Source organism: Rattus norvegicus, chromosome 14 (genome assembly GCF_036323735.1).
Source record: "Rattus norvegicus strain BN/NHsdMcwi chromosome 14, GRCr8, whole genome shotgun sequence".
NCBI lineage: Eukaryota > Metazoa > Chordata > Mammalia > Rodentia > Muridae > Rattus > Rattus norvegicus.
In genome coordinates, this window is record NC_086032.1 from 24079464 (window position 1) to 24103282 (window position 23819).

General features: G+C 35.7%; 1 protein-coding gene across 10 annotated transcripts in view; it reads left to right on the forward strand.

Annotated features, from left to right (window-relative positions):
- Positions 1-23819, forward strand: part of Epha5 (EPH receptor A5) — a 367455-nt gene that overhangs the window by 72064 nt on the left and 271572 nt on the right. For all 10 annotated transcript variants that reach the window (XM_063273652.1, XM_063273653.1, XM_063273654.1 and 7 more), the window contains exon 3: positions 10749-11412. In XM_063273652.1, coding sequence (XP_063129722.1) covers positions 10749-11412 — 664 coding nt within the window. The remainder of the gene's footprint in view (positions 1-10748; positions 11413-23819) is intronic.

A 23819-nucleotide genomic window follows, 5' to 3' on the forward strand; every position in this document is an offset into this window, starting at 1 on the left:
ACTCATTACACATATGTGCTGTCTTTCTCTAGTCCATTCATTTGTAAGGAGTTTCTAGTTTAGTTCGACAACTTTCCTGAAGTGAATAGTGTCAAAATAAACACGGGTGAGGAGTACTCTACATTATGGTGCGGAATGGCTAATTCCTATGGACATGTTTACTCTCTTGTAGAACGGCTAATTTCTTTGGACGTGTTTATTCTTTTGTAGTACTTCCACACTGATTTCCACAATGGCTGTAGTGGCTCACAATGACATCAGCAATAAATGTGTGTCTCCATTTTAAGTACATATATAATTGAGATCACGGACATTTTAAGAAAGTTATGGACTCAGTGGTTATAAAAACTTTTATAATGATACAACAGAGATAATTTGTTCCACTTGATATCAATTGTTTGGCTGTCTCTTGGCATCATGTACTAGAAACCACATGCTGTGAAGCTGCAGTTTGAAGACACCCTCAACATGGTTTTACTGTCACAGAGAACTAAATCAGTGTTCTATAATCCTATTTGACTTAAGCTGCTCCTTGTGAAATTATAACCCATGGAACAAAGTTGCTGACAAATCTGATAATATGCACCATAGATAATGGGTTGCTTTTTAATAGGGTGCTGATGAGATCATTTAAGATGTTACTCAGTTTATTAGTTTGTTAATATTAGACATTCATACTTAATTCCATTTTGTCTTCCAAAATTATTATTGACAAGCTACTATGTTCTAATTTGTCTTTGTTAATAAGATTTTTTTTCAAGGAAGAATTCCAGGTTTTCATTATTAAAATATACATGAAATATTTACCATTGCATACATTAAACTATTTAATATTTACCTTAAAAGTGGAATAATTTCATATATGATGCTTAGTTTTTAATTTTAGATTTTATATTATATTTATCATACAATTTCATTAAGAAGTGGGCTTCTTGATCAAATCATAAACTTCCTTTTGGGCATTAAATTTCTTTATGGCACTTGAAATCAAGTTCAGAGCCACAGGATTCTGTTCATGGTAGATAAGCAAGTTCTCTACTACTGAATGATTTCTTCAGCCACCAAAGATATAAAAGTTTCTTCTTAGACTGAGGGAAAGGAAGTCCAGTGACCTGTCCAACTTGGGATCTAGCTCAGGGGGAGGCTTCCCGGCCTGACACTATTACAGACAAGATGTGCTTACAGACAAGAGCCTAGCATGGCTGCACTCCACGAGGCCCAACAAGTAGCTGACAGAGAAAGAAGAAGATACTTACACCCACCCAATGGACTGAAGTCAGGGACCCTGGTAGCTGAATTAGGGAAAGACAGGAATAAGGTGAAGAGGATGGCAACCCCATAGGAGACCTGCAGTCTCAATTAACCTGGACCATTGAGATCTCTCAGACACTGAGCCACCAACAGACAGCATACACTTGCTAGTATGAGGACCCCAATACATAGATAGCATTGGACTGCCTGGTCTGGCCTCAGTGAAAGAAAGCACACCTAACCCTCAATAGACTTGAGGCCCCAGGGAGTAGATAGGCCATGGGTTGGGGTGGGGTGAGGATGGGTGGGGACATCCTCTTGGAGACTGGGGAGGAGGAATGGGATGGAGGGGGATAATCATTGGACTGTAAAAAATGATTGAAGAAATACTAAAAAAAAAAAAAAAGAAAAAAGAAAGTTTCTTCTTATAATTGTTTTCTGTTACAAACTACTCCCGTGGAGCTTTTGTATCTATAACTGGTTTCTTTTCATCTTAGATAATAAATAATAAATAAAGGATAATTGCTAAATAAAGCATTCAAGGAGATAAGAAATTCTCCTTGGTCATTCACATGTATTGTTGCATATAATTACTCAGTTACTTATGAACTTCCCTATGAAAATTCTCATACAAGCTTCAAAGGCTAAATGTTTTTCTCAAATAATTTTATTTCTATAACGAATTAAATCTGAGCTCAAAAATATTTGCACATGTCCATAGGCAATAAAATAATCAATTTCAGTTTTAACTTATATATAGAAAATTAATTGAGTCATTTCTAACAACATTATTACATTATATTCATGAATTTTAAAGATATTTCAAGCAACTCAAGCTTCTACAGGCTGAGAGATTATTTTTTGCCACTAACATTACTTCAGAAAAAGACAACATTTGTATTCAAGCTATTTTTAATAGACTTTGAACATTTTATCATAATTATTTGACCAAAGAACTAGAATTATTTAGAGAGATTAATTTTGTGAAACAGAAATGCTGTGTTATATTTTTATGTCTAAACTTCTTTTTTGAGTTTCTTCATTAATCAAAGATGTTTCTTTTGCCTGCTGAGTTGCCAAAAGTCAGTAAACTTCGAAAGTTTTGTGGCTATAGTTACAGAATTCTAATTCTATCACTAACACTCTTCCTTATATTTTATGAGACAAGAAAATATCTGATTCTTTAAGCAGTGAAAAGTTTCCTCTTTCCTTGGTAAGTTATGATGGGTGAATCTATATTTTATCATTGAAAATTTAACCCTTAGGACTGGAGTGATGGGTCAACAATTAAGAAACTTGTTCATTTTGTAGAGTATCTGGGATTATTTGTCAGCACACACATGGTGGTTCAGCCTTCTGTAGCTTCCATTTCAGAGGCTCCAACAGTCTCTTCTGATTTTTTTTTAAATAACAGAAGTGCACACATTGTAATATATTCATGCAGGGAAACATTCATATATGTAAAATGAATAAATCTAGAAAAGTAAAATAAATCATGGCTCCAATGAAAACAGAGACAGTGATGTAAATCTGAATTATGATCTTAGAGAATTTGGCAGTTATTAGCATGACTTGCTTATGTTCTGTCTGCTTATTTACAAATATTTGTAGTCAGGTCTATGATTGGGTAAAAGAGTATAATGATGTCACAACTATTTTCTTTCTCTGCTATGAAAGCAGTGAGCTCTCCACACATACAAGGATTATGTATGCAATGCAATGTTTTTCGAAAAATTATGATCCAAGACAAACATAACCCCTGTTTTACTCTTTGTAGTTTGAACATTTGGGTAAGTCATCAGGAATGCCTACTGACTTGAAATCGAGATACTTTTACTCAGTAATCATTTTAATTTCCTAATGAGAAATGAGTTGTTATCAATTATAATACATTAAGTAGCAAGAGATATACAAGAAAATCACAGTAGCCTAATGCCTCACTGGGCTACATGAAGTTTTATTTCAACTTGATGCAAACTAGAGTCATCAGAGAGGACGGAAGCTCCATTGAGAAAATAGCTCCATATATCACTCTGTAGGTAAGATTGTAAGGTATTTTCTTAACTCATGATTAATAGCGGAGGGCTCAGCCTATTGTGAGCAATATCATCCCAGGACTGGTGTTCTTGGATTCTATAAGAAAGAAGACTGAGCGAGATATGGAAGCAAGCCAGAAAGCAATAGTCCTACATGACCTCTGCATCAGCTCCTACGTCCATTCCTATCCTGTTTGAGTTTCACCCAACTTTCCACAGTGATAGTTTAAGATATAGAAGTGTAAACCAAATAGACCATTTCCTCCCCAATTTGCACTAAGTTGCACACTTTTCTACCATTAGTCATAATTATATACCTCTGTTGCTTATCCTTCTAGAATATGTCTAGTTCACCTTCAGAGTAAATGTTTTGGATTGAATGCCCTGGATCATGTGAACATGTAGACAAATGGCCTAACAAGAAATAAAAAGATATTTCAAAATATTTTATTAATTCCTCGCTCATTCCACACAAGTTTTAATTGTGCTCACCATCCCTCCATAAAAGTTCTTACTATTGACCCTCTGCCCTTCTCACTTTTTTTTTTTTTGTGATTTTCCCCATATCAAGGCCAATGTGCGCTCCAGATATTCTTGGAGTTTGTTTGCTTGTTTTTACCTTCCACTAGATGGTCATAGACTTATTAGGGGCTACATTCGTAGGCAAAAAAACAAAAAAAAACAAAAAACAAAAAAAAAAACAAAAAAAACACCCTTACTCTCACAGAATCTAACAACTGCCCATCACTCCACTGTTAGTGGGAGGAATATGTCCTGACTTCACATCTCAGTGCTGTGATTTTCTCTTCTTGGACATGCTGTCATGGTAGTTGTGTGTTCATATACTCAGCTGTCCTGTTGAGTCCAGAAGACATTTTTCTAATAGTCACCCACTTTCTCAGGCTCTGATACTCTATCTACTTCCATAAGCTTGAGCCTCTGAAAAAGGGATACAGTACATTTGTTCTATGTACTATTAAAAGTGGATAAATTGCTAGTGATTTTTATAACCCACAAGAAGCAATTTGTGTCAAAATTTAAAATTATCTAGCCCAATTTTACTCACTTAAAGATAACAGGATATATGTAAATATATACATATAGAATACATACTTATGTACACATACACACATATATAAATATATACTTATATTTATATATACCAATGAATCATGCATAAAGACATAAATCATTGTAATAAATAATATACAAATAAGGGTAAAACCCAAAACATTTTCATGGAGGTTTGACATATCTACCTAGAAAATAACTCCATTCAGAAACAGAAATCTTACAATAACTATATATGAGAGTAATATATTTCTGAGGGATATGGAAATATATTTGAGACTCAGTGGTTCACAATGGGAATGTGCATGGCATCCAGATTTGAATACCCATTCACACGGTTCTTAATACATGTTTGGGTTCATGGGAGATATTACTCTTTTTTTTTTTTTTTTTTTTTTTTTTTACTCTTTTTAATAAACCTCAAGCTTCAAGATCTCAGATGATAATATCATTAAACTGAACAAAACATACTAAACATAGACTAGTACTTGCTTATTGAAAAAAGAAAATGGCATTTAATTAATACTGAATAAATCTCATCAGACAAAAATTGAATAGTTTTAAATTTTGACATCATGGATAAAGAACCTAAAGTAAGCTATGAAATGTACTATTGGTAAAGCATTATCCAACTGGCCAATAGGCAATGCTAAAATCATAAAATTTAGAATAATTGTAGCATTAGAATATATTTAAATAAATATTTAGAATTCTAATAAAAATACTGGTGTTAGGGTGGCAAGATTGCTAGATTGATAAAAGTGCATTTATCAAGACTGTTGACCTATAGCTGATTTCAAAATTACTTATGATAGAATAAAAGAACTGACTCCCGAAAGTTGTCCTCTGACATCCACACATATACTGTGGTATGCAAAGTCATGAGAGCATGCACATACATGTACACACACAAGTCGACATTTTACAAAATAAAACATTTGTTCTCAAATGTTCTAAATTCATACATTTTATGATTTGAACCTATAGAATTTGGACAATTTTTAGGAAAACATATTTTTGTTTTCATCAGAATATAAATCATAAAGACAGTGAATTATAATTCCAATTAGTAGAACTTTTAGATTAAGGAGTGGTATATGAATGAATGTTTGACATTAATGTTTTCACTGTAGATCCTGAGGTTGCATACACTAGGATAGAAAGGCTTCAATTCTAACACATTTGTTTTGTATATACAAAAAGGATTTATTATGAGTATATGGTAACTAAATTTAGTAGCATGGTTTCTTGAAGTAGTTATTTGTACACTGAACTGGTGTGTTCCCCAAGTCACTCTCAGATGAAAGGAAGATGTATGCCCTGGAAGTCAGCTTGGTCTGCCCAGACAAATTTGTCCATTGTGTACTGTGTTTATGTGTGTTTATAATTTTTTTGTTTCTGGTCTTCAAATATTCTATTTTTTTGAAATGTTTAGTAATCTAATCTTTAGGCTCTTTATGCTGTTTCACAAAAACGGAATATTAACATTTTTAACTGGTGACAGTAGACAGATTCAGTTCTCAATTTAGTTTGCAGAACTACTGTGCCAGTGGCTGGATTCCAGTTTATATATTTAAAGATCAGAATACTTAGGACTAAACCTGAACTGCCAGGCACGATTTTCCTCTGTCAAAGATAGTCTAGCATCTCTATCCAGAAGTTGACTATGAAGTTTCTTTAGCACTCTTTCTTAATTCCATTGATTCATTGCTTGATACAGCAAAAAAAAAGATAAATAGAAATAAAATAATAAAAACAGAACTGAATGATTTATAACCCTGATAGCATTAAGGTCAGAGTCAATTCCATTCACACAATGCTTCTTAGTATGCAATTGGGAACACAGTCTAAAGGAAGGTTATAGCCTACACTCTGTGTCCTGAGTATTTTCAAGTATTAATGGAAAAAGAAGAATGTGTGCTGATGGATTGGAAAGGAGAGCCGTGTGAAGCAGAAGGGACAGCTGGTATACCAGGCAAGAAGCTTAGAGGATCCGTGCCAACAGACAGAAGGAAGTTTTGGGAGAAAAAGAATAGTGTGTGACACATATACAAATCGGTGACTCAGGAAACTGAGTTTGGCTGACATGGGAGGTGTGATCAGGTGTGAGACAGGGATGCAAATTTCTCAAAGTTTTCAGGGCCTGAGAAAAGAGACGAATCTATAAGCATTTGTGAGAGATGCCATGCCAACCTAATCTGTATAACGGTGACTTAAATTATTGCAAACACAGAGTATACACTGTAGAGATTTGTCTGAACTGCTGAGACTGCCCCTTGTCCACACTCTTCAGTCAGACCTTCCAATATCCACAGACTTCTCACTGGGTATTTTTCTGAACCACAGAATCGTAGGCCATCCAGAAAAACTGAAAAGAGATTGTCTTCTATATCTTTCACAAGATTACTGTAATCTCCTTGATAAATCTTTTGTAAAAGTAACTGGAAATTTATGTAGCCCTTACCTAGGTTTTGCTGAAGGATATTGCTTGTTTTGTCTTTATTTTACTTTATTTGTTTGTTTCTTCATCATACCTTTTTCTATGAATAACAAGATCATTTCTTTATGCTAAAAGACATAAAGCTATCAAAAAACTAAGGGTATTATTTCACATTTAATCTAAAACAAATAAAATACTTTCCTCATCCTTTAATGTATTTAAGTGGGGACAGGTATGAGATATCTACAATCCTTGACTGGAATATTTCTATTTATTTGTTTGTCTGTTTATTTATTTACTACAACATTTAACGTCTTCGTTTTTGTCCTTGCAATGTACTTTATAAGCTTCCAGTATTATTTTTAAAAGTATATATAAATAAAACTGTAACAACAGATTTTAAATACTTTATTTCCATTAATTGAAATGATTTTGAGGACTATGGCATTAATGCACATGCTTTGAAATTGGGAGCAGGAAGTGCTCAGCTGCCTTGTCCAATACACCTAGCATTTGTTCTTGACTTGAAAGGGCTGTGTCCGCCTTGGTTTATAATGTTCGAGGACCCTTATATTTTCCATTAATTTACTTGGTAACCTTATCTTTCTGAACCTTGTGGTAATATATGAACTAGAAGCAAGTCTTCTATAAGCATTTGAAGGCAAATGATCAAAAAGTTTCTGTCTTATTAGAAAGGTTATCATAAGGTAAGATAAATATTTATGCAATATTATTTTGATTTTTCTTTTGTTGATCAATGTTTTATTTTCTTTTAGTAATATAAAACACACTTATTCAATTGATAATATGGTAAATTGATTTTTTCTTTACCATTTGTTTATTGTTCTTTTACTGGAATATTAATTATGATATGATAAAGTGATTTATAGTAATAAAGTGACAATTTTCTTGTTAAAGCATATATAAGCAGGGTTTTTTTGTTTGTTGGATGACCAATTAGCTTCAGTAAAGTCAGTAGCAAAGTTGATAATTCCTTTTAAAGAGAGAAAAATGGTGCGGAATGAAAGAACTTGGACCCTGGATCACACAAACCTGTGGAAGTTATTGTCATGATGAGACATTTGTGTGTTTCTCTTGTGAATTTGAGCCACTCAGCAGTTTTCTCTCATTAGCACCTCTTACATGTGTCTGTCTAATGGCAGCTAGACGTTTAAGGTAGGCAATCTGAAGTGTGAGTTTTATTTCCACTCTACATTTTCTATGTTCTTGTGAACTGAACAGAATGAAAACAAAATGCCAGGCTTAATTTCGCATCTATAGAAATTAATTTCTCTGAGATTTTTGAGTCATAAACAGTATCTAAAGCTGTGTTTTCCCTCTTTATTGAAAGTCAGTGTTATATATTGCTGGCTATACATTTTAATTATATTAAAAATTTAGTTGTATAGAGTATAATTATATAATTAATTATATAGAGCGTATGTAGTTTCAGTACAACTTTATAAAATTTCTTTAACTTAACTGGTGTCTTAAAAACAGTCTATAGTGGGCTTTTCTGAAATGTGTTAACATTTCTCTAAAGACTTTAGTGAAAATAAGTGATTTGTAAGTCCTGTTTGTCCAAGTTATGTTTTGGAATTTATCTTAAGACTGTTTATTACTGTCATACATAGTGTACATTTGGAATGTTAGGATGGTTGTAAATAGAAAGTACAACAATAAATATCATTCCATTTTGGAACACAATTAATATGCAAAATGACAAAAATAACCCTGGTCAAATATATAGATTTTTATCTCTAATTTGCATCATTCCCTGAGCTATGGATAAATCAATTAACACCTGTTTAGCTTTCAAATTAGTGAAATTTTCGATGAATTAAATATCTATTATTCATTTTGAACTAATAGATTTTCTTTCAAATTTTATTATATTTATGCATCCTCTGCAACTTTGAAATATTAAATAAATAACTATGTTCTCAAATGTAAAATCTTTATTTTGTGTGAGTCTGTTCTTTATTCCCATTTTCTGTTTTAAAATTATATTTTCTTCCAGTTAAACTTTATTTTCCTTGTTAGCTTGTGACTACTTCGAAAATTCCTCACATAGTTAAGTCATAAAAGGAAAAGTTAAATCTTAGTTTGCAGTTTTAATGGATTTGGTCTTTAATCAATTGGGCCCCTCTGCTTGTTGGCCCTGGGGTGATTCAGTGGTGCTGGCAAGGTATGTGGCAGAGAAAACCTGCTTTCCCGTGCAGAACTCTAGAAAGGAAAAGAAAGGACAAGGCCCTCACTGCATCTTCTCCATGAATTGAATTAATGATCTCTCTTCATTACCCCAACTTGTTCCAGATCCTCTCCACCTCCTTGTTTACTGTATCTTTCTCTCTTCCTGCACCCCAAATCTGCAATCAACAATCAAAGCAAACAAATTAAGAGAAAACAAACAAACAAAATGAAACAAAAAGCCACACTGCTTTAAGAAAGAAAGAAAGAAAGAAAGAAAGAAGGGATGGAGGGAGGAGGGAGGAAGGAAGATACAAGTCTGTTTTGTGTTGTCCAATCATTCTTGGGTGTGGGGACTACCTTCCCTTGCAAGGTGACACTCCATTGGATCAGACAGATTTTCCCTTTCCCAGAAGGGAAAATTACTTGCCAAGTAATTTCTTCTAAGGGAGGTGTTTGTGCCCTCTTCCTCTTCTCAGCGTTTGGACTTTGGTTTGAAGGTGTGCAGGTCTTATGCATGCCCTCACAGCCTCTGTAAGTTTATATGTGCGTCCTCCTATCATGTACGGAAATTGTTGCCTTGAAGCCATCCACTACCTTTGACTCTTTCCATCTCCCTGCCTTCTCTTCTGCATACCCTTGGGAGAAAGGGTTTGATAAAACAAACAGCAACAACAATAACATCTATTTAGTAGCAAATCCCTAACTTTCTGCACATTGTTCAGTTGCGGGTCTCTGTGTCCTTTACCCTTTACTACAAGAAGCTTTCTGATGAGGGCCGAGGGGCCCACTCATCTACAGGTAGATCAGTACATGAGCAGTCTTCATTTTGTTGCTAGGTAACCGTTCATTGAGCCAATATCAACCATATAGCTCTGTGGGTTAGGAACAAATTTTTAGACCATTTAGAAAGTATCCAAACAATAATTTTAATCTTACTCATAGACTTACCGTTGTGTTTTATAAAAAGATAGAGAAACCAGAGATATGTTTCGTGGACTTTGGTATGATGTGAGGAAGGGAGTAGTATTTCTCCAGGCCCAGGCTGAAGCATCCCTTCCCTCCAAGGGACCAGCCACAGGACTGTTTAGTATGGAATAGGGGAGCTGAGAGAAAGACAGATGGGAAGGGGGGGAGGGGAGGGGAGGGGAGGGCAGAGGAGAGGAGAGGAGATCAACCTTGAGCACTTGGAGAGAGAGGGGGAGGGGAAAGCTGAGAGAAGGGGAGCAGGATCAAGAGGAGAAAGCAAGAGGAAGAGAGCAAGAGAGTGAGGAGGGGGCAAGCATTCAGGCAGGCATAACTGTGGGGCGGAGCCTAGACTAAATGCCAACACTTATTTTTGTTCCGAATACTTGCATTTTCCTTACTTTATTTACTATACATATAGCTATTTTTAAATTTTTCTTCTAAAAATATACATTTTTCCTCTTTAGCCATTTTATTCCTAATTTTCCCACCTGTGGGCTAGTCTGGTAATTTACATAACACTTGGGTATGTAGAGAAATAGATAGTTGGAGAGTAAATGCTTTAGTATATAGGAGACCACAGACTGAATCCCTAACATGAAATTCAGGAAATCAAAGAAAATTGTTTTCTGTGAGTCTCTTCTCCCCAAGCTTTTTATATGAGTTATTTCAATATGAAGAAACATATTTCTTTGGATAAATTAGGTTTTATGACTTTTGTGATTTTTTTTTTTCTGTTTACATTCTAAGTTTCCATCTTTTTTAAAAAAATCTTTTTATTTTATCGTCTGCAGTGGGAAGAGATTGGTGAAGTTGATGAAAACTATGCCCCCATCCACACCTATCAAGTGTGCAAAGTTATGGAACAGAATCAGAATAATTGGCTGTTGACCAGTTGGATCTCTAACGAAGGTGCTTCCAGAATTTTTATTGAACTCAAGTTTACTCTGAGGGATTGCAACAGCCTTCCTGGAGGACTGGGGACTTGCAAGGAGACCTTTAACATGTATTATTTTGAGTCGGATGATGAGAATGGGAGAAATATCAAAGAGAACCAGTACATCAAGATCGATACCATTGCTGCTGATGAGAGCTTCACCGAACTTGACCTTGGAGACCGGGTCATGAAGCTGAATACGGAGGTCAGAGATGTAGGACCTCTGAGCAAAAAGGGATTTTATCTTGCTTTCCAAGATGTCGGTGCTTGCATCGCTCTGGTTTCTGTCCGTGTCTACTATAAAAAATGTCCTTCTGTAGTTAGACATTTGGCTGTTTTCCCTGACACGATCACTGGAGCAGATTCTTCCCAGTTGCTAGAGGTGTCAGGCTCCTGCGTCAACCATTCTGTGACAGACGATCCTCCCAAAATGCATTGCAGTGCTGAAGGGGAGTGGCTGGTTCCCATCGGGAAATGCATGTGCAAGGCCGGATATGAAGAGAAAAATGGTACCTGTCAAGGTAAGCCTTTGCTTGTGGATTTGTGAGGGCTTCTCACTTCTCTTGGATCATGCATATGTGTTTCCACCAGTGATTAGAAGTGATCTTTTACTTTTCTGGAGAGTATTTCTCTTCAAGTTTCATTTCTTCTCTGAATATCAAAGTTTCCAAGCAATGATGAAAGATTTAATGCACGATTTTACTGACGATACATAATTAATGCTCAGAGAGTGTCTGACTCTCCGTGTGAATTTTATATTCCTCTTATTCACAGAAGTTTTTTTTTTCTTTTAGAATGGCAAAGACAATAGCTTGCCGCCATCCATTGTAGGGCTGTTGTCCATCTACCACTGTGGTTTTCGTTCATGAAGTTGCTGTCTATCCTTGTTTTGCTGTACAGAATGCAAATGAAAAAATCTTGTCCTGGCATGCTTTTAACTGCCATTTAAAAATTCTTCGCAAGTAGGTTCAGCAATATGAACTTCTCAGAAAAAAAAACCAAAAAACAAAAACAAAAAACATTTGTCATCTCGCAGGTCTTAGCTTACTATGTTGTTTACATATGGTTGCAATTATATGCTTGCTTTTCGAAATTTATAGATCAATTTTAAATGCATAATAACCAGTGCCCCATGAAAATAACTGTTTGGAGACAGAGCCAATACAGAAAGGTCATTTCAAAGCAATTTGCACTTGGGGAGTTTTTTCTTTCTGCTTTAATTTTTCTTTTAAATTGAAACTTGATCATGCATGCTTCCTCGTTCATTTGAAAATGCTCTCTCACTTTGCTTACAGTGTGCTAAGTTGCCCTTTCAGACTTGGATATTTATCAATGGCTTTTTGAAACAAGATAGTACTTCATGCCAAGGTAGAGAACAGTGTATGAGGAAGAAGGCATATTTTTTTTCCTTTGAAAATGTGTGCTCTCGTGATATCTTAATTTTAAGTAATAACAAGGGGTTCATGTGTATTGACTGAGGAGAGAATCCGATGCTGAGCAGAACCGTCTGTTGTTTTCATAACTGTTCTTGTTTCCCAAGCCCCTTTTATGTGTACTAACCCTTCTAGTTTGCTCAAGCTTGACTTTAAATTCATTAAACATTGAGAGAGACAAAACAGTATCATTTACTTGGCAAAGTCAATGAAGCTGGATTATTAATTTTCTCAAAAACTCTTGCACGTACTAACATTTCCTTTTCCAGTACGAGCTCCTATTTTAGGACTTTTACATTATTTCCTATAACTAATTATGTAGTTATTTTTCAATGTAAGTTCTTGATACACATCTACATACCAATGCACACATATACACTTAAGAATGTTGTCAAATGGACATTGTGCGTCTAAATCCTTCTAAGTTTTTGGAGTAGTGAAACATAGTTCGTTTGATTAGATTTATGTAAATGGTCTAGTACTTTTTTTTTGAACAGTTACATTCATTTATGGGGAGGTCATATGTAATTATATGAAAAAAATCAACTAATTAATGTTGACTGTAGTTCATTATAAAATATAGGTAAAAGGTTTATAAGTAACTTCTTTAACTGCGTATTGTCATTTTAAGGCAACAATCTACTGATCATTTATGTTATTTAAAGGAGTAGGTGGAGGCTAACTTAGACCACTATGAAATCGGTTCTCATTCCAATTAACAGATGGTATAGGAAGCCCCTGATCCCTTAGAGGATAAAATTTGAATGATGAGATGAAAATATTCTATTGGCACTTACCATTGAATGTGTCATATCTCAAGGGAGTGGTGCTTCTATTTGAATGTCTGCTAGTGTGAGAAGTTAACGTTATTATTTTGGGGGAGGGGATCATACTCTACATAATTGAGTAGAGAGCACAGTGAGTGAGAGTAGGATGAATTGCAAAGGCTGAGTTTAAAAACTCCGCCATACTAATAAGGCTTAATGGTTGTGCCTTGGCTACTCTTGCATGAGACCTGAGTTCAGTTCCCAACACTCAGATGACAGTTTGCAATTGTTTGTAACTTCAGTGGCAGGAAATCCAACATTGTCATCTGGCCTCCTTGAGCACCAAGAATGGATGTGGCACACAGAAATAACACAGGCAAAATACCCATGCTGAAAAATAATAATTAAAAAAATGATCGAATTTATCTAAATTCTTGAGTTTTTTTTCTCACTGCTATGGCAGTGGAGCAATGTCTTAATAATGCCTCTTTTCTTATAAACATTTCCAGTTACTTTCTTGTGTTAAGTATTTGCCTTTAACTATGTCTTTACGCAATGGGCACACCTGGTGCCCACAGAAGAAGGAAAAGAGCATAAGGTTCTGCGATTGGAAGTTAAGACCATTGTGAGCTACCCTGTGGGTGCTGGGAATGAAATCTAGCTCATCTGCGAAAGGCTCTTAGCTGCTGAGCCATTTACCTTGCCCCAGCCAATTGTCTTTGATAGTATCAAATATCATTTGTCCATTTTAGTAGAATTTTGTGAGGAAGTCAGGTGCTAGTCATGAGACTTAGCTGCAGTCCCGGGCGCCATCTTGGGACTGCCGCCACACCCGCTCCCCACAGAATTAAACATATTAATTTTATAAATAATTCATCTCATTGAATAACTAACATTAAAAAAAATGAGAGTTTTCTTTGGGGCCTTAAATGCTCTCACACATTCTTGAAAAATGTATATAAATAGTGCATGTGTGTAAAAGAATGGTGGAAATGCCGTCACCCTTAAATTACTCTACTGTAACCTGCACTACTGGAATGTTAATTTGAAAATGATGTTTGGGATAATCTTATTGGCCAGAAGTCTCTGACTGATTCAGACATTTTCTTCCTAAATACCTATCCAAACCATCAAAAAATGCCTCTAGAAATTACCGCTCAATTATCTATCTCTTAGAATCACTCTCCTCCATTTCCCTCTCCAATCTAAAGCTAGATCTTATTGGAACGTGCTTTAAAATATAATATATAGCTTTATGCATAGTTTTGCCTAGTTTTACCTTTGAAGCATGCGAATGTAGAATCTATAAAGAAATGCAAAGCTTACTGCTTTTTGCGTGTATCTTCTCCCCACCCCCCACGCATTTTAAAATTCAGTAGTGATCATTATGAGATTTTTTTTTCTAATCTTAAAATTTGTCTTAGGGTTACATGCTGTGATGAAACATCATGATCCAAAGCAACCTTCCTTGGGGAGGAAAGGATTTATTTGCTTGTTCTTTCACATCATTGTTCATCCTGAAAGAAAGTCAGGACCGGAACTCAAGCAGGGCAGGATCCTCTAGGGAGGGGTGAATACAGAGACGATGAAGGAGTGCTGCTTATTCACTTGCTCTTCGTGGCTTGCTCAGCCTGCTCTTTCATAGAACCACCAACCACAACGGGCTGATCTCATTAGTGAATCCACTAACAGTCATGGATCATTAATTTAAAAAAAAAAGTCTTACACTCTTGTCCAGTCACAGCCTGATTCATTGGAAGTATTTCCACAATTGCAGTTCCCTCCTGTCAATGACTATAGTTTGTGTCGTGTTGACATAAAACTAGTCAGCACGATCATGATTAGGGTGGATCTTATTTTCACTTTGCTCTTTGTTCTTTTCCCTACATGTGAAGCATACAGTGTTTGTTCAGTTTCTCAGAAGCGTTTTACTTGTTCTTTTATGATCTTTTATCCCTTGAATGGTCATCTGTCTTCATCGTTTCTGGTTAACTTCTATTCAACCTTCCAATCTGTAGTCTAGTACTGCTTCTTGAGGGATGCTATGATTGGTCAACACTAGGTGACGCCTTACTTTGCTCGAACACTGCCCTGTGTTAGATTCATTTAGACTCTTAAGTGTTTACCTAGTTTATACTTTATTATTTCGTTAGTGATTCTTTCTACATCTACTACATTCTTCACTCCTGTTGGAAGGGTGGTATATCTTTGATTTAAAGGGTGATAAAGAAATTTGAAAGTAGGAGGAAAGTGAATAATTCAACAAAAAGAAAAGAAAATGTAATAAAATATGCAGCATACAGTTTTGCTTATTTATTTTTACATTTCTCTACACATACAGAATTTTTTTTGTTGTGTCTCAAAAATCTTTTAAATCAATGGTTTCTCAGTCAAATATTCAGTGGCCAAATTCTCAATATCCAGAAATAAGTCATTTTAATGCTATGAAATGATTGACATTTCATATATTCAAGACCGTGGACACCATGTTAGTCAATTTTGTCAAAGCACAAAAAAGTAGCATATTGAAATATATTTATAATGTGACCTTATTACCTAATGCCATTTAATTACTTACTTTCTCTCCTAACCATATTATGTTAAGGCTTAATTAAGGTTGTAATTATGTCAGGAACCTGAAATTGGAATATATTTGTTGCAATACATTATCATACATGAATATTTGTAGAATCTTCTCTTAGTGATGACTTGATAAACCTGGTCATAGTCAGTCATCCCTGTGAGAACTATTACATCTGTAGGTAGGCTGGGCTTGACCTAAAAATTTCCAGAATTTGAATTTCAGATTGAGAATGCTAGGCAGTTAATTAACTATATTATCTCATCCTTGATGTCCAGCTATGTAATTCAAGACCCTTTATCTTCATACCAATTAAAGTTTCCACTGAACTTCCTTTAAGAGAAGAGGACAGCTTTCTCTGTAATAATCTGTGTTGAGTCAAACCATACAATACTCTAGCTTTCACTTTTTTAAGTAAAAATATGCTCTGTATTAGCTTAGTAATGCTGAAATATACGCCTCATATTTCTGTAATTAACTACTGTAAGAATGCAAAATTATTTCTTGAAAACATTTTTTTTTGTTTTGGGAAACAAATACTAACTTCAATCCAAATGCGTGTTTCCCTAACTGTTATTTATCATTTTTTTCATGTCCCCTACCCCCTTCAGGAGTCATATGATTTTCTTTTTTAGTACAAAATGGTTAGAAAAAGCTCAGTTTGGAAGTTTTTGCTTTTTATTGAAAATGGATGTGTTTGACAGGAGTAATTGAGTTCACATGGATCAAATGTTGCCTGCTGAGTTCTGTGCTTCTGTTGCTGACTTACTCAGACGCAGAGCGAGAGCCCTAATCTTCATCACTTGCGAGTGGAATGAAGTAGTAATTTGAAATTAGCCCTGCATAATTATGGTTTCGCTTCTATCAAATGGGGAAAAGAGATTTAGATTGTGGGTCACTGCCAAAACCAGTCGGAGTGAAGAAGGTATATAGTGCATGCTAAAAATACAGGGGAAAGCAAGCTGCTTGTCAAGGGCTGTGGAGGAAAAGCTCTTATTAATTGTCCAACTGAGAGTTGATTGCACAGCAAGGAAAAGTGTAGTGAAAATACCCAACTCCGGAGAGAGCTTTGATTCAGAAACAGTTCACATACAGCACGGAGCAATACGGTGATCATTCATATTTCTGGCTCCTATTTATGACTGCATAAAAACTGGCTGGAAGGATAGCATTTTAGGTGTTCCTGTAATTATGCACTGGGGAGCCTAGTTATTTTTAATTAGACACACTACCAAAAAAATATCAAAGAGGTTGAAATGTTGGCTCTATTTTACTCGACAATAAGAAGGCTATTTTATTCAACAATAAGAAACTAATCTTAATTTTAAATTTTCAGGAAATGTTAGGAATTACACAAGTATAAAATGAAAGTAGTTTGTGTGTGTGTGCATGTGTGGATATATACATATGTGCATGCAAGTCTATTCATATGTATGCATGCAGCTGTTTACGAATTTATGCACCTGTGTTTACGGGTATGTATGTGCTTCATGTGTATGCATGTATGTATGTTCATGAGTCTGTGTGTGTACACATGTACACGTGCCCTTCAGGTAGGAGGAAATACCATGGCATGGCAAATACCTAGCTAAACCCTCATGTGTATTTTCATGTATGATCCAGAAGGATAATAAAAATAGATGAGTTTTGGTTCTTTCAGCTTAAACTGAGGTTTTGGGGAAGTTCTACAATAGTTTTACAGAATATTGTTCTCGCTTTGTGTTGCCTTTCATTCCAAGTTGTCTTTTCAACGCTGTCATTAATATTTTGAGCCAAATACTTATGAGATGATGGGTGTGAGAATGTGGGTCAGAGGCGTCTGGGAGGATCTTAGCAGGTTCTTTGATCTCACCCAGTAGAAGCCTTAGGAATTCTACACTTCATTTTGAATGTGAAAAAGCGCCTCCAGAGATTGCCAAGTGCTTTATGTGATATCCTCCCTCACAGTTGAGGCAGCGCTTAGAAGCACTAATCTAAGGGCCCCCAGTGAACATACACACCAACAAAACCAAACACATACAATTGGAAAAGTGGAGTACAACGATTCTTTAGCTTTAAAGGCATGATTGAATCTATGGCACCAACTAGCTATCTGTATTAAAAGCTACCTAAATTCATTTGAAAATGGTGAGACATAGACTGTGAAAGACAACAGTCTCCTGATTTAAGCTCATTGATTCGGATTCAGAATGCTTGGGTTCAAATTGCTCGTTTAATTTCACTTGTTTTTGCCTAGAATTCTTTTTTTTTTTCCGGAGCTGGGGACCGAATCCAGGGCCTTGCGCTTGCTAGGCAAGCGCTCTACCACTGAGCTAAATCCCCAACCTTCACTTGTTTTTAATTCCATGTCTCTTTACTTTCTTCCTCCCTTACTGCTTCCTAGCAACAACTAGACAAAAGGCCATTAACATAAGGTGGAACCCATTGTGTTTTTTTCTGAACAAACTAGCCATTTATTGTACTTTATTAAAGATAAAGTGTATTTATTAGGATATTATATTAGAATTATTATAAATCTAAGTAACTCTAGGGTAGAACATTCATGATTTCTTTCAGTTGCATTGTGTACAATTATATTTTCTATAATGACATATGTATAAATCTTACACTTCATTTTACTAGGTAAACCAAGACCTATAAATATCTACGTGCTTTCTTTATTAAAAATGCATTTCTGGATTGTCCGCACTGTAAGAAAACCTATATAGTATCACTCCTTCTTTAAACTTATGCCATTTCAACCAGAATATACAGTCTGTCCAATGTTGCTCCTTATGAAGTCTAGGAAGGCAGACAACAGTGCATGGGTTGAATATCAGATGTAGGAGATTTTCTTCTAGGTATGGGAAATAGAATATGCTTGCTTATGGTGAAACAACAATGATTCCTTTTATTAAAGAGTTGATGTTACACACAGACATTGAGAAAATTCCAGAAATAAAGAGAATAACATAACCACGTACGTGTTTAATGCAGTGATATATGATGTACTAATTTATATTATATTATACTCTTACATGTATTCTATTTTTCCCAGTGTTTGAATGTTAAACTTGGAGAAATAAAAGTTGCACTGATTCTTGAATTAACTGTATAAACGAGCCTGTTCTAAAATCTGTTGCACTGTCTTAAGTATAGAGAAATCTTCATAAATATTTAAGGTCAAATATTTGCATGTTGAATATGGTATAATTGAGCTTATATATGATTGTTATTCTCTGGATAGGTTTTTATGTTATAATGCTAACTGAGCAGAAACTTCTTCATAAAAGAAATCACTATTTTGCTACTCCAAAAGTCCTAACTACTAAATTTCTCTCCATTTATTGATGCAAGATAGGAAGTCTTAGCAAGCAAGAAAATGAAGCTTATGAGTGAGATGCCTATCATTTTGTTGCTCAGACATTTAACCATGATTCATAGATTTGTCTTCTCACTCATTATATCATACTTGTGATACGTTTGGGAGTGAATATACACTGAATTTAGAATAACCATAATAACCATAAGAGCTCTGTGCTGCACACATCATCTTCATAATGATACTGATAGCTATGTAACACTGAATTTGCATACCTTCTCAAGCTCTTTCATAGCGGTGATGTTTCAGTCCACATTGTTACTATGTGACTTCTTCTTAACGTAAGTGAACATAAATGTCAATGTGATCATGTGGCTGGAGAATTATTTTTTAACAAAAGTCTTGCATTTGTTGGGAACTTTCCTTTTTGTTAAATATTGGTTCGACCAAGATGTCCTGAATACACTCCTTTTGAAGTTATAAATTCTATAGAAAGATGAATAGAAACTACTTTAATAATTAACATATGAACAAGGATAGCTATATATCCTCACTGACACATTTTAAATTCATTTAAAATCTCTTTAAAATGCCATTAGAAGATTTAGGAACACAGTCCCTAAAACAGCCATTTTCTTCAATTATTTGGACTTTTTCGTATTTTCTCATATATCAGTAACAGAAACTCCGTGATCTGATAGTACAGTCGAGTACAGTTGTCATTGGAAAATGTGTGTGTACGGAGAACTTCCAGGTTGAAAATGTATCTAGGGTGAGTTTGTGAAGGATTTGAGACTTAAGTACTAAAAGCTCAAATTATGTTGGAAGAGAATAAGAAGCAAAGTAGCCTCCACCTGCAAAAATCCTTAAATAGATTTTCTGGGCATAATGGGTCTGTGAGAAGTGTCAGAACAATATATGGAGGATGTTTGCTTTAAGGTACTGCATACCATGGTACAAATTTCTCTCCCATATATTTTGGATTTGTGCTAAATTATAAAGCCAAGCAAACCTATATTCCTGTCTGTGACATTGAGATAGGGCAGTGTTGCGTTTAGCCAAACTGCTTTGTGCTCTTGCAGGGTCGTGCTCCCAGGCCCCTTCCTGAGCTTTCTGGATTCGCGAATTAAAGACATACACAGGCCAGTTAATTTTAAATGCCTTGGCATTAAAAATCCAAAGGATAAGCAGTTCCCTCTGCTAACAAATACTCCACTCTGGAACTTACTCTGTTAACATCTTTTAAAATTTATATTTCATCTCTGCTATCCCAAACCTAATTGGCGATGTGGCCTGTGTGGCCACATTTCTTGATTCTCACATGTCTGCTTGCCTTTAGGTCTGATCTTCCTTTTTCCCCTTCATGGAGATTCTCCCTTCCTCTCTTCCAGTTCTTAGCCCTCACGGAATCTCAAAGTTCTGCCTTAGTTTATTTGCTCAGCCGTTGGTCATTGGCTCTTTATATTGATCGATCAAAAATCAATAGGGGACAGGGACCTTCAGTGTTTGAACATGCAGAGTCCCGATGTGGGAGGCTGAATTAATTCACAGAAATAAAACCAGTCCCCAACAAGGTAGGGTAAATGGCACCTATGAACCCTGCATGTCCATGTATATGATGCCTGCTCCTGAGGAGACATTGTCAACAGCTGAGAGTGTTTTATTGATGAATGTCTGGCCACACATTGGAAACCTAAATTAAACCAATCTTTTTAGCAACTTTAGGTCTTATGCATATTCATTTTTAAGTAAAGTAATGTGAATATTTTCATACAGAAAACTAATATGTATGTAGAAACTGAGATAAAGACCAAAAAAAAAAAATAAAATAAAAGACCAAAGATAAAGACCAAACAGCTATATAAGTTCAAGTAGAAATTATAATTCTCCGAATGCCAATATATACATGTTAAAATGGTCTACGTGATTTTTTTTCCACATAGAAAGTTTTAATGAGAGAAGAAAGGTAGAAGAGGAGAGTAAAGGCCGGCCATGTGCACATGGAGGGAAGGGGGAGGGGAATGGGAAAAGAAGGGACAAAGGGGGAAAGGGGAAGAGGGCAAGAGGGCAAGAGGGCAAGAGAGCAAAGAGAAGAGAGAGCAAGAGAGAGCGACTATGTGATTTTTGATATTATTAAATGGCTATCTCCTTCTAAAGGTACTTTTCATTATAACTTTAGGGCAACGCTTATAATTATATTTATTTTAAAATAATCAGAGAGCATTATAATCTCTAGATAGGTTGATAAAGATAGGTGATAGGTAAATAGATAGATAATGATATGATAAGATATGATGGATAGATACAAGTTTCTAAATGATACAATGTAGAGCTAGCCTTGGGAGAATGGAGACTCATATGCCATGCCTTAATAAATAATATTATATATAATTGTTGTGGTTTGCCCTGAAGTTATCTGTATTTTGTTGCTAATTCCACTGCCCCAAGGACAGCGTTCTAGTCAGTACTCAGGAATCAGGTGACTTCACCAGAACCTTCTCCCCATTGAATCTGTAAAGTACAGGTGAGGGGCAGGTACAGGATAGAAGGAGGCCTATCATTGGAGGAGAAGGAAGGTGGGCAGAAGAGAAGTTTGAAGGAAGAGGAGGAACTAGAACAGAAAGGAAGAGACAGGGGGGGGGGAGAGAGAGAGAGAGAGAGAGAGAGAGAGAGAGAGAGAGAGAGAGAGAGAGAAGCCATGGCAGGACAATGGAGGCTGACGTAAAGATCTCGCTCTGTGTATTTACAGGTTGTTATTAATGTTCTCAAGGGATGGATGGAACCGGACTTTGTATGTCTAAGTGGGCAATTATATCTTACCAACTGGGTCAAAGATTATTGTGTTGTGTGTTCTTTTATGTGACGGTTTGAGTGTAGGAAAGTGTGTGGTGGCAGGAAACTGGGCTGCCGAGGAGTTGGGATGTGTTTCTGCCAAGATATCTAGCAGGTATCTTGGGCCACTGCAATGTAGGACCTAGTGGGGTACTTTATTTATTTTTATATTTTTACAACAACATATAATTTCCAATTATTTGTCATCCAGATGCCTCTTTTTGATCTGCTCAAACAAGGGTCATGTTCTTTCACTCTCTGTTTTCTGAAGGCACAAACTGCTCTGTATGTATTTCAAGCTCTCCAAAGAGCTAAACCTCATGGTAAAAACCTACAAAGTTTTCTTCTGAAACTTGAGGAAATAAATTACGATTCTCATGATTGACTGATTGATTGAGTGATTTATGGGTTGGATTCCCAGGTAGTACAGTCTCTGGATGGCCTTTCTTTCAGTCTCTGCTCCATTCTTTGTCTCTATATTTCCTTCTGTGAGTATTTTGTTCCCCTTTCTAAGAAGGACTGAGGCATCCAAACTTTAGCCTTCCTTCTTCTCGAACTTCAGGTGGTCTGTGAATTATATCTTGGTTATTCCCAGCTTTTGGGCTAATGTCTGCTTACAGTATGTGCATGCCATATGTGTTCTTTTGTGACTCGATTATATCACTCTGGATGATATTTTCTAGTTCCATCCATTTGCCTATGAATTTCATGAAGTCATTGTTTTTAATAGCTGAACACTACTCCATTATGTAGATGTCCTATATTTTCTGTATCCATTCCTCTGTTGAAGGACATCTTGGTTCTTTCCAGCTTCAGGCTATAATAAATAAGACTGCTATGAACATAGTGGATCATGTGTCCTTGTTATATATTGGGGTATATTTTGGGTACATATGCCCAAGTGTGGTATACCTGAGTCCTCAGGTAGTACAATGTCCAATTTTCTGAGGAATTGCCAGACTGATTTCCAGAGTGGTTGTACAAGCTTACAATCCTACTAACAATGGAGGAGTGTGCCTCCTGCTTCACATCCTCACCAGCATCTACTGTCACTTGAGTTTTTGATCTTAACCATCCTGACTGGTATGAGGTGGAATCTCAGGGGTGTTTTGATTTGCATTTCTCTGATGACTAAGGATGTTGAACATTTCTTTAGGTACTTCAAAGCCATTCGATATTCCTTATTTGAGAATTGTTTGTTTAGCTCTGTACCCTATTTTTTTTAAATAGGATTATTTAGTTCTCTGGAGTCTAACTTCTTTTTTTCCCCAAGGGAGATATTCTGTGATTTTTATTAGTCGTTTTCAACAATAAATTATTCAGATATAAAGTTGTTTGAAAGAACAGTTTTGCCACTAACTTGCCTTTGTGTTTTATTACCATTAAATTGAATGCATATGATATTTCAACTTTAAGATTAAGTGATTAATTTTTATTATAATGCAATGCATTAGGTATCAACAGATCCTGGATCCTGTAACTGAAGATACAACAGGTAGTAGGAGTGGTAGTAGCAGATACGCATCAAAATTCTTATAAATCATTCTGCCAGTGCCAGGGTTATTATTACTTTGTTTTAAGCTTGCCATATATATGGTCATGAGCCGGGCATTTTTATCCCTTCTGCAGAAACAGAGCTCTTTGGTATTCTATTGAACTTGTGTTCAAAGTCTTGCTTGGGCTGGCTCTTGACTATTACTCTCTCCACTTAGATTATGCTATGAACAGGCAGAAGCAATTCTTTTATCCTGTATCCATGATCATGGCTGCAGTTGCCTCTATTCTAACAGTGCAATCTGTGATATGCATCTCATGTCTTTCCATTTTGTGTGAACCAGGTGGTAACCACATCATAGCTGCACTTTACCATGGTGCCTCAGGATGTTTCTGAAGGAATAAACTCCATTCTGATAATATAATTTAAAGTATTCTATTTATATTTTTTATGTTTCCCCATGTTTATTAAATTGGGTATTTCTTATTTACATTTCGAATGTTATTCCCTTTTCTGGTT